Source organism: Sinocyclocheilus rhinocerous, unplaced genomic scaffold (assembly GCF_001515625.1).
Source record: "Sinocyclocheilus rhinocerous isolate Xijiao unplaced genomic scaffold, SAMN03320098_v1.1 scaffold519, whole genome shotgun sequence".
NCBI lineage: Eukaryota > Metazoa > Chordata > Actinopteri > Cypriniformes > Cyprinidae > Sinocyclocheilus > Sinocyclocheilus rhinocerous.
The window spans coordinates 309119-325887 of record NW_015665048.1 but is presented as its reverse complement, the minus strand read 5'-3'; the positions used below and the strand labels follow the sequence as shown (position 1 = coordinate 325887).

At 32.4% G+C, this 16769-nt stretch overlaps 1 protein-coding gene across 1 annotated transcript in view; it reads right to left on the bottom strand.

Moving 5' to 3' along the window:
- The window catches only part of LOC107731078 (semaphorin-4D-like), a 55591-nt gene that overhangs the window by 6959 nt on the left and 31863 nt on the right, over positions 1-16769 (bottom strand). Inside the window, exons 3-10 of the mRNA XM_016542061.1 lie at positions 8695-8828; positions 6723-6853; positions 6529-6627; positions 5404-5497; positions 5196-5312; positions 4466-4617; positions 834-1009; positions 460-616 (exon numbers count right to left, since the gene is read on the bottom strand). Of these exons, the coding sequence (XP_016397547.1) occupies positions 460-616; positions 834-1009; positions 4466-4617; positions 5196-5312; positions 5404-5497; positions 6529-6627; positions 6723-6853; positions 8695-8828 (1060 nt within the window). The remainder of the gene's footprint in view (positions 1-459; positions 617-833; positions 1010-4465; positions 4618-5195; positions 5313-5403; positions 5498-6528; positions 6628-6722; positions 6854-8694; positions 8829-16769) is intronic.

The window sequence follows — 16769 nt, the reverse complement described above, 5'->3', positions numbered from 1 at the left end:
TTGTTTTTATTTTTTGTTTTAATATTATTTGGTTTCTTTTTATTTCGATCTAACATATTTATGTATTTATGCATTTTATTTTATTTCACATCCATATATTTTTCTATGTTTTAATTATTTCTATTTGTTATTTAGTTTATCATTTTTATTTTATTATTATTTTGTTTATTTTATTTCATTCTAATATTTATATTTATTTATTTTCATTTTATTTCACATCTACTCATTTTCCAAACTGCTTGTCTTACATAGGGTCACATGCTTGTTTTACAGGTATTTATTTATTTTATTATTATTTTATTTCATTTAGCTTAATATTGTATTCTTTTTATTTTTACATTTATTTTTAATTTATTTTGTTTTATAAATACTCTCATTTACTTCCCAGCATCCTCTGATCTTATGGATCCTGTAAGCACATATATACCACTGAGTTGCGTGTTTTGTGGAAATACTAACCGCTCCGGGTCTGGGACTCGGGGTGATGCCATTAAATCGGACCCACTTAGTGTGGGACTGTTCCACCGTGGCCTTCTGCATGTACTTCCCTTTAGTGAAAACCTCATGCACCGAACTCATGTTATACGCACAGACGGCGGACAGACCAACATTCCCCCTGAAACACACAGAAACGATCACATTTCTGAAGAAAAATGCCTTATGCATAAAAAATAACCCAGCTGTGCCACTTCTTTTGATTTTTTTTTTTTGGCCCAAATACTCAGATGCAGGTGATTCTCTGACTCACAGACCGTCATGAACCGATGAATCAAGACAAACATACCACACAAGCTTTTATTCTCGTCCTTCAACACAAACACACACACGCTCACCACTGAGATGTGAAGACCCCATAGATGACGGTGTCTCTCCAGTGCGGCGCTTTCAGAATAAACACGTCATGAACCACATTGAACACAAAGTTGAGCTCCGGCATTGAGCAAACCAGCTTAGCCTTCAGAAACGACGTCCACTTCTTCTGCAGCGTCCGCTGGCCTCCCAGATCCCCCTGTTACAGTGAGAGATACAGTGATGTAGTTCAGAGAAAAACCTTCACAATCTTACACCTGCATGCTGTCATTTACATATTGTATGTATTTAAATATATCTGGCGTTTTCAAACTATTGTATGAAAGTTCAAAAACTTCCATCATATCATGCACTTTGTCCAGAGGTGAAGTTTTATTCAGTTAGTTCATCAGGGGTTTTGTTGATAGCAGGATGGTAAAATGAAGAATAATAGTGCTATTATATATAATAAAACAATTATTAATGTCAGACTCAAAGCTCAAAGTTCTTGTCATAAAGTCTGAAATTTAATTCAGTTTTATTGTTTTTATTTTCAAAGTTTTGTCTGAATTATTTAGCACTATAGAACAATAATACCAATATTAATACCTTTTTTGTCAAGTGGATATGTGCTCAAATTTTATGTTTTTTAATTATTATTTTTTATTATTATTTATACACTTATTTATCATTTTTGTATTAATATTATGAATTAACTTTTATATTTATAGTTTTCATTTTAATATTAGGTTTATTAACGCTAATATAAATACTAATTTGTTTGGAAATTGTGTTATGTGGCTTTGTAATGTTTATTAGTTTTTGCTTTTGAAAGGTTTTAGTATTATTTAAACATTATTATAATTTATATGAATATTTAGAATTAGCTTTTATTTTTGTATAGTTTCAGTATTCATTTTAATATTAGGTTTATTAATACTAATATAAATACTAATTTGTTTTAGAATTTTGATGTGGTTTTATCATTTTTATTAGTCTTTGTTTTTTTTTTCAATATTAATATTTTAGTATTATTTATAAACAGTTTTATTAATATTTTGAATCTTATTTTATTTTTATATTTTCAGTTTTAATTTTAGGTTTATTAATTATGTGCTTCTGCAATTTTATTAGTTTTTGTTTTTTAAACATTAATATTTTAGTAATTAATACACAGTTTTTATTAACATTTTCACTAAGCTTTTATTTTTTATTATTTTCAGTTCTCATTTTAATACTAGGTTTATTAATACTTTTTTTGTAATTTTGTTATGTAGTTTTGTTAGTTTTATTAGTTTTTTATATGAATAGTTTAGCATTATTTATACACTAATATATATTTATAAATATATATAATATTAGCTTTTATTTTTATAAAAGCCTCTAGACTGTCCCAGAATAAACATCAATATGATTGCATGGTCACATTCGCACCCTGATTATACATGATCAAAAAATGTTGACTCTCCAGTAGTAAACTAAAAGCAAGATGTTGACAGATAAAGCAAGAATAATAAACAGAAAGAGAGATGAAGATGATCAGATGATCAGATATAGATGAGAGCTTAGAGAAACATCTGTCAAAGGTGACAAAGATGGAAGTTTATTGTTTTTTACTGGAGAAAAAACCCAACCGTGTGGAACAAATTTCCAGGAACAAGATGATTTTTCTGCCAAACGACATGAAACTGCTTGTGTGTCTGTGAGAAACCACACAGTCATTGCTGTTCAGGACCAGTGTTGGGCTAGTTACTCAAACAATGTAATATATTACGCACTACTAGTTACTCATTTCAAAAATAATATTGTTACTTTACTTATTACTTTCTGGCAACAGTAATTAGTTACACTACTGTTGCCAGAAAGTAATAAGTAAAGTAACAATATTACTTTCTGGCAACAGTAATTAGTTACACTACTGTTTCTTCATGCCCCACAGAAGTTGTAACTGTGTATCTTCCACATACAATTGTAGTGATTGATAGTGACGTTCAAGTAGAAGTGTTGTATTAATCTCATTCCCCACAGAAGTTGTAACTGTGTGTCTTCCACATAAACTTCTAGTGATTGATAGTGACGTTCAAGTAGAAGTGTTGTATTAATCTCATTAATTGTCATGTGTAGCTTGAAGCTAATTGTCATTTCTCCGTTACCCATGGGTATGATTATATTTCATTAAGTTTGTAAGAAACTTTAATCTTCCAAAAAGATTTTTAATTATAGTAATGTACCACATGCTGATCAGAGGGATGTAATGCCAGAGTAAAGTAAAGCCACAACTTACACAACCGTGCTCAGATCATCTTTTTTTCCTGTCAAAATCAATATAATGCAATATTTCTATCTAAAATTAAAACCATGGAAAACCCTTAAGATAACATGTAGAAAGAAAAAAACGCATCTTAAGCACGCAGAATAACATAAGTGGACTTTGAACGATTACGTAATTGTGGCATCCATAATTGTAATCGCGATTAGAAATTCGATTAATTGTGCAGCCCTAAGTTACTAGTTACTGCCCAACACTGTTCAGGACACGGCGCTGGTTTCCGGCGGATCTCACCTTACAAACGCGAAATCCCCCGAGGGATGTAATGCCAGAGTAAAGTAAAGCCACAACTTACACAACCGTGCTCAGATCATCTTTTTTTCCTGTCAAAATCAATATAATGCAATATTTCTATCTGCTGAATGTAAGCTTTTCCATATTCCAAGCTTGCCTGCTGCACTGGGGACATCACATGCATGTGCGAGTCGTGAAAATTATGAAAATAAATCTAGGAATTATTATTTCATTACACCAAATACACAAAATAATGTTCTTTTTAGCAGCATCATATGACCCCTTTAAGTTATATAAAAGCTAAAGTATACTTTGGCTGTCCGTGTTCTGCGACGGTCCATGCACTGCATGATGTAATTTTCGTCATTAGGACTGTCTTCAAATGTCTGCGCACACTGGTTGCATGCAACCCAATTTTTGTGTACATGCTAACTTGTATACTAATTTTTCACACTAGCTGTGTTTATAAGCAAATAAATAATACATTGATAATTGCATTGATGGCTCAATCAGGCTGAAAAGCTTTTGGTGTAAACACCTCAGTTGATCCAGTTGAGCTTGATCCAAATGAAATTTCAATCAGGGACATGAAATACTCTCAATACTAGGGCTGCACGATTATGACAAAAATCATAATTGTCGATTATTCCCTTGAAATTGTAATTGCGATTATTAATTACGATTATCACAATTTACATTGAATGATGTTTATACCATTGTTTGATGCAACTGCATGCCGTATTTTTATATGAAAATAAACAAGCTGAAAACACTCTAACTGAAAAACCTTTAGTGCTTTTCTATAGTATTAATCAAATGTCAAATATACATCGGATTGGTTTCTTCTTTAAATTATAAAAAAGTAAAAATGGTATTATAGTGTTATTCTAAAACTAAAATTAAAACAATGGAAAAACCCTTAAGATAACATGTAGAAAGAAAAAAACGCATCTTAAGCACGCAGAATAACATAAGTGGACTTTGAACGATTACGTAATTGTGGCATCCATAATTGTAATCGCGATTAGAAATTCGATTAATTGTGCAGCCCTAAGTTACTAGTTACTGCCCAACACTGTTCAGGACACGGCGCTGGTTTCCGGCGGATCTCACCTTACAAACGCGAGCGATTCTGGGGATCAGCAGCTTCCCGAAGAACTCGTACTCCACCGACACCTCCGTGAAGAAGTAGTAGATCTTATCGTCATCTCCATCCGGACTGTTCTGCCCTTCTCGGATCACATCAGCGAAGACGAAACTGGGCTCTGAACACAGAACTCAACTGAGCTGCGCTATCATAGAATTATTTCTATACAGTTATAGTTTACATTACAGCTTTTATTTTTAGTTTTAATATTAGTTTTATTAATACTATTTTTCTAAGAAGTGTTATGTGCTTTTATCATTTTATTACTTATTTATACACTTTTACAGTTGTATTAATATTTTGCATTAGCTTTTGAATTTTAGTTTTCATATTAATTATATTAATACTAGTAAAATAAACAAATTTTCAGTAATTTTGTTATGTGCGTCCGTCATTTGTATTAGTTAAATATAATAATATTTTATTATTTATACACTATTACAGTTTTTATTAATGTTTTGAATTAACTTTTATTTTCATATTTTCAGTTTGTTTTAATATATTTTTATTAATACTAATATTAATAAAAAACATTATAAACTTTGTAATGTGCTTTTGTCTTTTTTAGAAACATTAAAGTGTGACAAACATGCAAAAAAATAAGAAATCAGGAAGGGGGCCAACACTTTTTCACACCACTGTATATTCATATGCGCACTGTTGTTTTATACGGCGGTGGACTAGTTAGCGTCGTACCGTTGAGCCAGGATGTTGAATACTCTGTGCGCAGTAAACTCTGAGACAGAGAAGATCTGGAGATGATCGGCTCGCTACCCAGGAAGTTATACGCCGTTCCTGAGTACAACTCACCATCTAAACAACAAACAGCCAGGCAACCAGTAAGTACTACTGGAAATACAGCAGACAAACACTGAGACTGTCCTGCAGATGTGCGTCAACTCACCAACCATCACGCTGGTGAAGCTCTGGGCCGGGTCGAAGGAGCATTTCCCCCTGCCGTCCTCTGCTCTGTCCTGCAAGCGGAAACTCTGCAGCGACTGAAGAGAAATGAGGCCGTGAGAGACGAAGACGTTTTAGCAAAGTAAGAAATAGAGCAGATATAAAGTTCAGTTCACAGAGTCACATGATCACGTAATCCGACTGAAAGAGGAAACTATTGTATGAATATTCAGAAAGGTAGTTACAGAGCCACTGCTATCAAAATATCAGGGAAGTTTTGACAATATAGAGACAAACCAAAATGTCACATTGTTTGAAATTGCTAACAAAGCGTTTGTTGTGGAACAACTAGTTCCTAAACATAAAAATCCAAGCAGTGCTGTTATTGTCAACTAAAACCAGAAATTAAAAATTGTTTAAAAAATAAATTTTAATTAAATATTTACTAAAACTAACTAACTAAATAAATAGAACTTGTAAAAAAAAAATTTACAAAAATGTTAAAATACTGCCTTGGCAAATAACTGAAACAAGTGTAAGTTAAAGTACTAAAATGACTAAAATAAAAATAAAATATTAAAAAAAAAATAGTAATATCAAAAGCACATAACAAAACTACTAAAACTTAAACTAAAAGTATATATAATATAAAACATGTAAAAAATTAAATGCAAAATATTAATAATAGCATATATATAATGTTAAAATAACACTGGATCATAAAGAAAGTGTTTTCAGATGCTCAGATGTTAAATTATTATATATTCTTCTGCTGAAGTCATGAATCGGAGTCATTTAAACTTTATAAAAATAAAAATAAACAATTTAACAGCTGAATTTTCAGTGTTATTATTGCTTTGGGTGATTTGGTTGTTATTTGGCATTAAGCAAAAAGTTTTTTTTTTTCAATACTTATTTGCATCAAATGTTATTCGAAATGTTATAATGTAATTTATCTGGGAGCTGGTTGCTTCAGTTCAGGATTTAAATCACTTTACTGAAAAATGAATCGAAAATGCTTCCCAAACTGAAGCAGCTGAAACAGTGAATGCAATCTTTGTTGGCAAGTTTGGGTGACACTTGAAATGATTTAAAGGTTTATGAAGTCAATACTAAGGCTTGTACACACCAGATAATCACAGACGGGTTGAAACGCGTGAGTCCCACAAACATACAGAGTGTCTTCATCCAGCACTTGCAAAACTCGAATGTAGTTTCGACAGTCGGTCTGTCACATGAGCACAAAAAAACATTTCAGTTACAGAATCCACCATCAGTGCTAGAACAACCAGATTAAGGTCACTGAGTATTTTTCCACATTACCTCTTTAGATTTGCCCTTTAAAATACACATCGACATGTCGTTCTCTGGAACTTTCCACAGCAGCTGAGAGAGCAGAGTCAATACAACGTCATCATATAAAAGACACTTCAGCTGTATCAGGAAGCAGACGGCTGGAGTAATTCTCACCTGGTTGTCATTTATTTGATCCAAAATACAGTAAAATTGTGAAATATTATTATAATTTAAAATAACAGTTTTCTATGTGAATATATATTAAAATGCAATTTATTGCTGTGCATCATTCAGCATCACTACTCCAGTCTTCAGTGTCACATGATCTTCAGAAATCATTCTAATATGCTGATTTGCTGCTCAAGAAACACTTCTGATTATTATCAATGCTGAAAACAGTTGTGCTGCCCAATATTTTTGTAAAAACTTTAATGCACAACCGCTCAAACATTTGAAGTAAGATTTTAAAAATAGAAATCAATACTTCAACAAGGATGCTCTAAATTGATCAAAAGTGACGATAAAAACATTTCACTGAAGACTGGAGTAATGATGCTGAAAATTCAGCTTGATCACAGAAATAAATTACATTTTAACATATATTCAGATAGAAAACAGCTATTTTAAATTGCAATAATATTTCACAATTCTTACTGTATCTTGGGTCAAATAAATGCAGCCTTGGTGAGCAGAAGAGACTTCCTTTTAAACATTAAATAATCTTAATTATTCCAAATTTTGATTCCAAATGTTATTTCAAATCTTTGCGTATTTATAGAGATGTGGAACATTTTCTGAAGAAGCAAAAAGATCATTTATAGATCTGGAATATTTGCTTCTCTTTCTGTCTGCTGAATGAATACATGAAATTAAATAAACTTTCAAGAGTATTTTAAGGCAGTAAAATTTGAATTCTCCAGCTGGTCGTGGTCGAATCTCTTCCAGAGGAGATCCTGAACTCTATGAAAGCAGCAGTAGATGATTTACTGCTCCGAATGAAGCAGCGGTCAAACTTATGAGTCATTCATTTCATCTTCAGCACAATAAAACTCTAACATCTCCATCCAAACGTGTGTGTGTGTCATTCAGATTCGGCTCAGCAAAAGACATTTCTACTATGACATTAGAGCACTGCCACATACGCCAATGTTAATGCTTCTTTTTAAATCCTGTTCTGTTATTATTGCCATTAAATGAACATTAATCAGCATTAAATAGCATGTATTAAGAAAGTAAACAAGCTAAAGAGCCAAACAAATGACCAACCCAAAATGCAATGGTTGTGGATCTTGAACACTTTAGGCTTAGTAAGTTATATTTATATACTACATGTAGTATATGTGGATATTTGAGCCTGTGCATTCATAGATGATGATTTATGTGTCACTGGCACACTTCAGTTTGTGTTTGGCTGCCAGTCGGGTGTGTGTGTGTGTGTGTGTGTGTGTACTACACACTTGCAGCTCTCAGGTTGCTAGTGTTTTTGTCAGAGACCAGGCAGACGCTGCAAACCAAAGCCCTTACGGGACTTCAGAAACACCACACATGTGACTTCCTGTGCTTCTGAAACATGCTTCTGAACTGTACTATATACTGTACAAAAATCTAGGGTTGTCAGTTTTAGAAATGTTTTTGAAAGAAGACTTTTACGCTCATCAAGGCTGCATTTATTGGAACAAAAATACAGTAATATTGTGATATATTATTACAATTTAAAATAGCTGTTTTCTATGTGAATATATGTTAAAATGAAATTTATTCCTGTGATCAAAGCTGAATTTTCAGCATCATTACTCCAGTCTTCAGCGTCACGTGATCCTTCAGAAATCATTCCAATATGCTGATTTATTATCAATGTTAAAAAAAGAATATATTTATACACACAATTCAGAAGCATGTTTTATAAGCACAGGAAGTTAGACGTGTGGTGTTTTTAGCAAACATGTTGCACCTGCAGAGGTTTCGTTTCTGACAAGAGAAACGTTAACCCTTCACTCACCATCGTGCCTCCATGAGCTTCTGGGAACGCTGGAGGGTCCGTGTGTGGAAACTTCCAGAAGCAATCCCAGAAACACGCCTAACACGCTCAGAGCCATGTTAGACTCCGGGATCTTCTGCAGCGTGATGTTTCCTCTGAAAGAAAGAGAAGACGGCTCCGCTGACACACACTGATACAACAAACCACGACTGGACATGAAGGAATCATGCATGATCAATCTGACACGTGTCCTTTAGTCATCCAACAGGTTCACTTTTTACACAACAAAAGACTGAATATACATATCATATTCATACTGCTCATTTCCACACAATGAACGTGAATGACGATACCTTGGTGCTTTATAATTACCATAGTCATGCACTATGGTATTAATATGGTACTTCAGAGTATTAAAATATTGTATTAAAAAACTTACATCATTATTGATCCAAAGATGACAGAATTTGGGCTGCAATATGATTATCAGATCCCAAAGGCTGTGATTTAATTTAATAAATAAAAGCGCTGCATGTTTCAGAGCGAAGCCTGTTACTGTGTTCATTTATTTGATCAATGGAAAACCGCCAAAATAAAAGCGCCTTTGCTTATATTTTTTTGCTTTGCTATATATATAAAACCATTAAAAGAAAAAAAAATACTTGAAATAAAAAAAATTAACTAAAATTATATACATGTGTGTGTGTGACCCTGGAGCACAAAAGCAGTCTTAAGTCGCTGGGGTATATTTGTAGCAATAGCCAAAAATACATTGTATGGGTCAAAATTATCGATTTTTCTTTTATGCCAAAAATCATTAGGATATTAAGTAAAGATCATGTTCCATGAAGATATTTTGTACACTTCCTAACATAAATATATCAAAACTTAATTTTTGATTAGTAATATGCATTGCTAAGAACTTCATTTGGACAACTTTAAAGGCCATTTCTCAATATTTTGATTGTTTTGCTCCCTCAGATTCCAGATTTTCATATAGTTGTATCTCGGCCAAATATTGTCCTATCCTAACAAACCATACATAAATGGAAAGCTTATTTATTCAGCTTTCAGATGATGTATAAATCTCAATTTCAAAAAATTGACCCTTATGACTGGTTTTGTGGTCCAGGGTCACACACATACACACACATATATATTAATCTTTTTAATCTTTAAAATTATTTTTTATTTTGCTTTTCATAACAGAAAACCATTGATAACAATAAACAATATGTATTAATATTACATACATCAGAAATTAATCCTCAATCTGCCATCTTTAAAAAATATGGAAGTTACAAAAAGAACCTAATTAATATTTAAAATTGAAACAATTATAATAAGGATCAGATAATCAGATAGTATCACTTATAGACACAGATATTTTAAATAAAAATATTTATTAAATCATATTTCTTACTTAGTTTAATGTTTTTTTATAATAAAATAAATAAAACATTTACATTACATTATATTTCTTATTTTGTTTAATATTTTATTTAATAATAATCGCAGTAAACATCGTAACTATAATTATTTTAATCATATTGAATGTGTCAAAAACTGTGAGAATATGAATTCTGACAATTTTTTAAAACTTTGTTCACTTTATTTACGTTACTGAAATAGATTTAATTTGGTTTTTATAACAAAAATAACTTATAAATATACTAACTATATGTTGTTCTCAATTGTTCAGGCCTAAAAGAATGGATTGCACTGAAATTCTTTTACTCTAAAGTTAATATATTAGCTTTTTAAAAATTATTTTCTATTTACATTTAGGTCATCTGGTGAAAACGTCTGTGTTTTTAAAAAATATATATATTGCATACATTTTTCCAATATCGTGTCCTTCTAAGTAAACTGTAGTATTTGTATTCATTCATAGTACTTTGCTGTGAGTAACGAGCAGTTAAGCGGTGTTTATGTAACGTTCATATCGAATGACCGCAGCTTCAGGCCAAACAGCCTCTCTTGGAAGGAGAGAAGAGAAACGTGATGACAAGCAACCAAAATTAGCATCGGTGAGCGAGAGAAAGCCCAAACATCCTCTATCAGCGACAGAGGCGGCCTGTTAGCAGAGCATGAGATTCAGGAGCTCGAGAAACACAGAAACCAGCAGTGATTAATGACATCAGTGTCTGGCGATGACTGGAAACTGCTTTGGGAGCTGTTGGTTTTGCAGGAATTCCCCTGATCTGGGAAGTGAAACCGGGACGGGTAATATAGAGGCATCATGAGCTCAACGAACCCTCGAAAAATCACACCTGACATAATGGTTTCCATGACAACCCAGATTTAGAGTCTCTAGATTTTCCTCGCTGATCTGTCACTTCAGATGCATGGTCTGTAACTGCTTACTGGATTTTTGCATTTTTTAAACAACACGTGAGCGACTCTGGCCTGTGCAAATCTTCCCGCCATTATGCTCGGGTGTTGCTATGCAGTCGCTAGGGTGTTTGTTTATAGGAGGTTTCTGATGGGTTATGGACCAAAGTCACAGACTACAGTTCAATACTTTATTATTAGACTGCTGAAATCACCAACTGAGTGTGAGCAATAGTAATAGTGATAGTCGAGTAATCATGCTGCAACGTGTCATTTCAATTCAAAATCAGACAATAAGGAATCACTGGTTGACAAAAGCAGCTCTGAAACAATTTAAGCTGGATTTTGTGGATCTTGTATTTCATTTTTGTTTTGTTTTAAATGCATTTCATTTTTTATTCAATACATATTTTAAACTCATTTTAACTTGACTTTGTGAATATTGAACTTTATATATTAAAAAATATATATTTTATTTTCTATTTATTTTATTTTTATTGATATGCATTTTATTTTAATTTGATTATTTGAAAATATATTTGTTGATTTCAAAAACATTTTACTTGACTGTGAATCTTGAACTTTACACATTTAAAAATAGATTTTTTTTTTTTTAAACTTGTAAAATAAAATATATATACAAAATATTTATTTTGACGTAGTTTATTCACATTTTATTATTTTGTATGTGTGTGTGTGTGTGTGTGTGTGTGTATGTATGCATTTATATTTATAAATAATATATGTTATTTTTTTACAAACATTTTACACAAACATATATATAAAAATGAAAACCATAAAAAGCAGGATAACACTTCTCTCTGATCTTAAATATGTTCAAATGAAATGCATTAGTATTGGTAGCTGATATGTTCATATGCTCGTCAGGTGCTCAGCAAAAGCTTTTTCAGATTCCTACAAATGATTTCCATACGTGCTGCACTTTATTGTTCTGTGAAGTAAAAGTGCAGAGAGATTCAAAGACAGAAAGAAAACAAATGGAGTGAAGAGAGCGGAATGTAATAACAAGACACAGGAAACTCAACGGAACGTCATTTCAACATGTGAAGATCACAGGAAACACTAAACGGCCCCAAGCAAAGACAGACTGCAAGCTTCAGTCCGCAGCTTATATCGGCTCTTCAGATACATCTGTTTCATTTCATTCGTTCTGATCGGAGAGAGAAAAACTTATAACATGAGCGAGGAGACTTATTGTATCCTTAGAACATAGATTTAACAAGAAACCAAAATAATACACACAGTGCTTTTAAAAGTGGAACATCACTGGAAAATAGACTGTTCTTCTGACTGAAGAAAAAAAAAAAATAAAAAAAAAATAAAAAAAACATTATAATAAAATAAAATAAAAAAATAAAATAAAATAAAAATCACTGTTCAAGATCAATAACCTAGATAATTTATGAAAACACTGCCTGATGATAACTGTTTAATAATAAAATAAATAATAATAATAAAATAAAATAATAAAATAAATAAAATAAAAAATAAAATAACATTTTGCTTTGCATTGCATTCATTCTATATTTAAATAACTTTTATATTTAGAAATGAATGTAACATCAAATCCAACTCAGTGTTTATAGGTTCTGGCCTTCATTGTGTATTTCTAACCATATTATATGCAATTGTAGCAGTACTAACTGTGCAATATTATTATTATTTTTTCACATTACTAAAATAATTATAATTTTTTTATACATTTCCATTCCAAATATCAATTAATTTCTGCAGAAAAAGTATTTAATTTCAACTGATTTGATCTTAATTTTACTGTTGTAGTGAATGAGCATCGACAACATAACACTGGTTGACATGATGGAAGGATCAGATATAGGGTGGAAAATAACTGTAAAATAACAATCACTGATCAACAGGCAGATGAGTTTTTACAGCCTTGGGTGGAAACACACACACACACACACACACACACACACACACAAGCTACCAATGACCCTAAATGTACAGAAATGTGCTGTCAAAGCCAAAGTCACCAACACGAGGGTCTGCTGAAGGAGCTCACGCAAACACAAAGAGCCTGTTGTGTGTGTGAGGAGAGAATTACACACACAGTAAACAATCAACAAAGACTGGCCCTGAGAGTGTGTGTGTGTGTGTGCGCGCGCGCATGACGTGGCCTCTCACACACTGCACTTTCCCAGAAAGCTTCATTCACATGTCAGACCTGATTAGTTGAACACCGAGTCGGTTCTACCCTGATCCCAATCCATCAAAATGAGTGATGTGTATGGAAAAACACTATCCATGTATAACAGCATTTTCTAAAATGAGGAAAATGAATGTGGATGTGAACATAAAATGATGACAAAACACATACTAAATAAAAAAAATGGAAAATTATATAAATAAATACACAAACATATCTATATATAAAATATGTAAAGAATTTTGTATTTTAAATATACTGTGTAAATATACACAATTTGTTTATTTTTTTCAAATTATATATTTATAACAATACATAATTTATAATATAATTTATTATAAAATGTATACATATATTTGTATGTGTATAGAAGTTATATATTTTAAATATATACAACCATTGTAAAGTAATTATCTTTATATATAATATATAATAATAGATATATTTATACATAATAAATAAATATTAGATAATAAAATACAAATGTACTGTTAAAATGTTATAATAATGTACTTAAAATGATATTATAAATCAATATTCTATACATTATATTTTTAGAAAATAAAAATATATCAAATAACTATATATGCATTAATATATGCATTATATATATGCATATATTAAGAATTTATGTAATTTATTTAGAATATACTCTCTCTCTCTCTCTCTCTCTCTATATATATATATATATATTTATACTCTCTCTCTCTCTCTCTCTCTCTATATATATATATATATATATATATATATATATATATAAAATGTCTTGGCATTCTGATGAAATAATATCTAGAATGTAATACTGCACATTGCACAGTACAGTATGTTGCATACAACCTACTATTTTTAAAAATAGCATGCAAAACAGTATGCAGTGATTGCACATGCAACATAGGGAGGTCATGTGACAATTCTGCATGTTGCATACAGTTATTTAGCATTTTCAGCACTGTTTTGTGTATAAATCTCAACTTCTGGAAGTCTGGTCAAATAATGAGTCAAAGGGGAGTTTAAACCTGTGTTTGATATCGCCTCCGGTTCATTAGATACAGGGACACAGTATTTGATGAGCAGTGTGGCAGCATGCCATTTCAAACACAGTCCTCTTTTCCTGTATTAATACTCTTGATGCCTGCAGTATGTGCAGCACCTGTTTGGCGTCCGCCGCACGCACAGCCTCAGAAACGCAGGCTGGGTTTAAAGGGTGGCGTCCTGCCAACTGGGCGAGCATGTGTCCGCTCTCAAACATTCAATGCCTGCCAACTGTGTCCCTCCTCTCTCTCTGGCACAGCCATCGATGCCACTCTCTGCCGACCCACAGCGCTTTTCTGCCAGAATCAGCTTTGCCACTACGCGCGCTGACAGCTCCCACAATCCCTCTCTTTCTCTGCAGCCTCTCATGCTTCAAGAGCCCGTGTGTGTGTGTGACTGCGGTTCGCTCTTTAGGCCCCTGTTGCTCCTTTCCAAAAATCCAAGAGTTTGTCTTTCACCCTCAACACGTCCACTCTTCTCTCAAAAACCAAAAATATATAAATAAATAAATAAATACGTTTTTAAAAAGGAAAGAAAAATACTACTACTTTGTGCATTTTTTACAACTTTGCAGAAATAATGAAATAATGAAAGTACATACATACAAATTATAAATACATAATTTAGATCAAATTATATATATAACAATTATACATACTATATAATAATTATATTATCACATTTGTATATTTATTTATCAGTAAATGTACTTACGGAATAATAAAAAAAGAATTAATTTATTATAAATAATAAAAAATAATTGCATTATATATATATGCCCTGCGGAGTGGCAGCGTGCAATTAATGCCCACATACAACGAAACTACAAAAAACACTTGTTAAACTATCTAACAGTTCACATAAACAGCAGGAAGAAACAATGATAAATGCATTAACATTTTAAGACATTTCAAGCATCTAAATACTTTTTGGGGCCACTGTATGTATTGTATATGAAGCTGCAAAATGCTTTAGAATATCCTTCTAAATAAAACTAGCTGCAGCACAGCTACAGGTGTCTTATATTACGGCTCGTCCTTCCTCACGACACGAGCAGAGTTTCAGATGAACAGCAATAAAACAGACTGACAAAAACTGAAACCAGCTTAAAGATTCGGTTTCTGTCAACATTTCTGGATTCAGTATCTATCTGTCGTGCAAAACAGGGATTTTCTTGCCGTTTTATAACAAAAGAGCCTCATTTACTGTGACATAATCTCACATTCACAACTCTCTATCCAATCCACACAGACTATTTACTGAAAATTAACTACAGTAATTACTGCATGTAAAAAACTAAACGATGCACATTGTGATACGTCACAATTCAATAGACTTCAATGCATTATATGTTATATATTTAAAATGTATTTATACATTATTTATTTAAAAACATTAACATATTACAAATTAATATTAAAACGTAAAATAAATAATAATAATAGGCCTAATAAAAATAAGAATGTAACAGGCCTACATTAATTGGAAATGCCAAATATCTTAATATTGCCAACAATTGATGTTTTTGACAAGATCTCTGGCTATCGTCAATACAAGGACATTGTCTTTCGACGCAACTCAGCAAGGGGAGGTTATCGCAGGGCCTTTCGCAGTGTGTGTCTTGCGTGCCCGTCCGCTAACGTTACGCCACGGGGCCGACAGCACGTTGCCTGTTAAGTGGTTTTGGGTTTTTTATTGTTATTGTTATTTATTGCTTTTTGTTATATATATAATATTTTTTATTATTTTCATATGCATGTAAATAAGGTTGGATATTATAATAATAATACATGTATATTTATATATAAATAGTCTAATTCAAAGTGTCAATGAGGATAAAAAATGGTCACAAAAACTAAATTAATTGCTATTTAAATTGACTGTTATTTACGTTGTTATTAATGCAAGAAACCCTAACAACATTACATATGGAAAAACATAAATGCCACAAATGTTTAGAATGACCCTTTTTAAATTACGAAGACTTAAAATGAACTCAAACACCATTGCAGATCATTAAAGAAAAAAAGTCTCAATAAAACAAAAACAGTCTCTCACAGAGAGCTGACAGTGAATAAATCCGCTCACGGCGGGTCGCGCTGAAGCAGCTCCACAAACACAGCGGTTTTATTGTATGATACATCAGTCTGTTTCCTGTTAATTAAGGTGCCTTTTTCTGCCCTGACGAGTCTTTAAAACGAGAGTAAAACCCCATGATGCTCCTCACTGTCACACTCCATGCTCAGTATTGTAACGCGGCACCATCTTTAGCATGGCAGCGATTTCACGCTCGGATTTAAGGTTCAGGATAGACAAAAAGCCCTTCTGGGCTCTTTTGTGAAAACTCCCAGCATCCTCCGGCTCTTCCAGCACCTCCGCAGTGTTCGCCTGGGACTTGGCAAACATGAGAGTAAATGCTCATTTTGACAGCCAGACACTGATACGTTTCATTCCAGACTTCTGACGACCCACAATGCAATGAATTCTGGCCAAGAACTGCTCGTCAGTTTAAATACTCGCGTCCCACTAACAATAAACTATC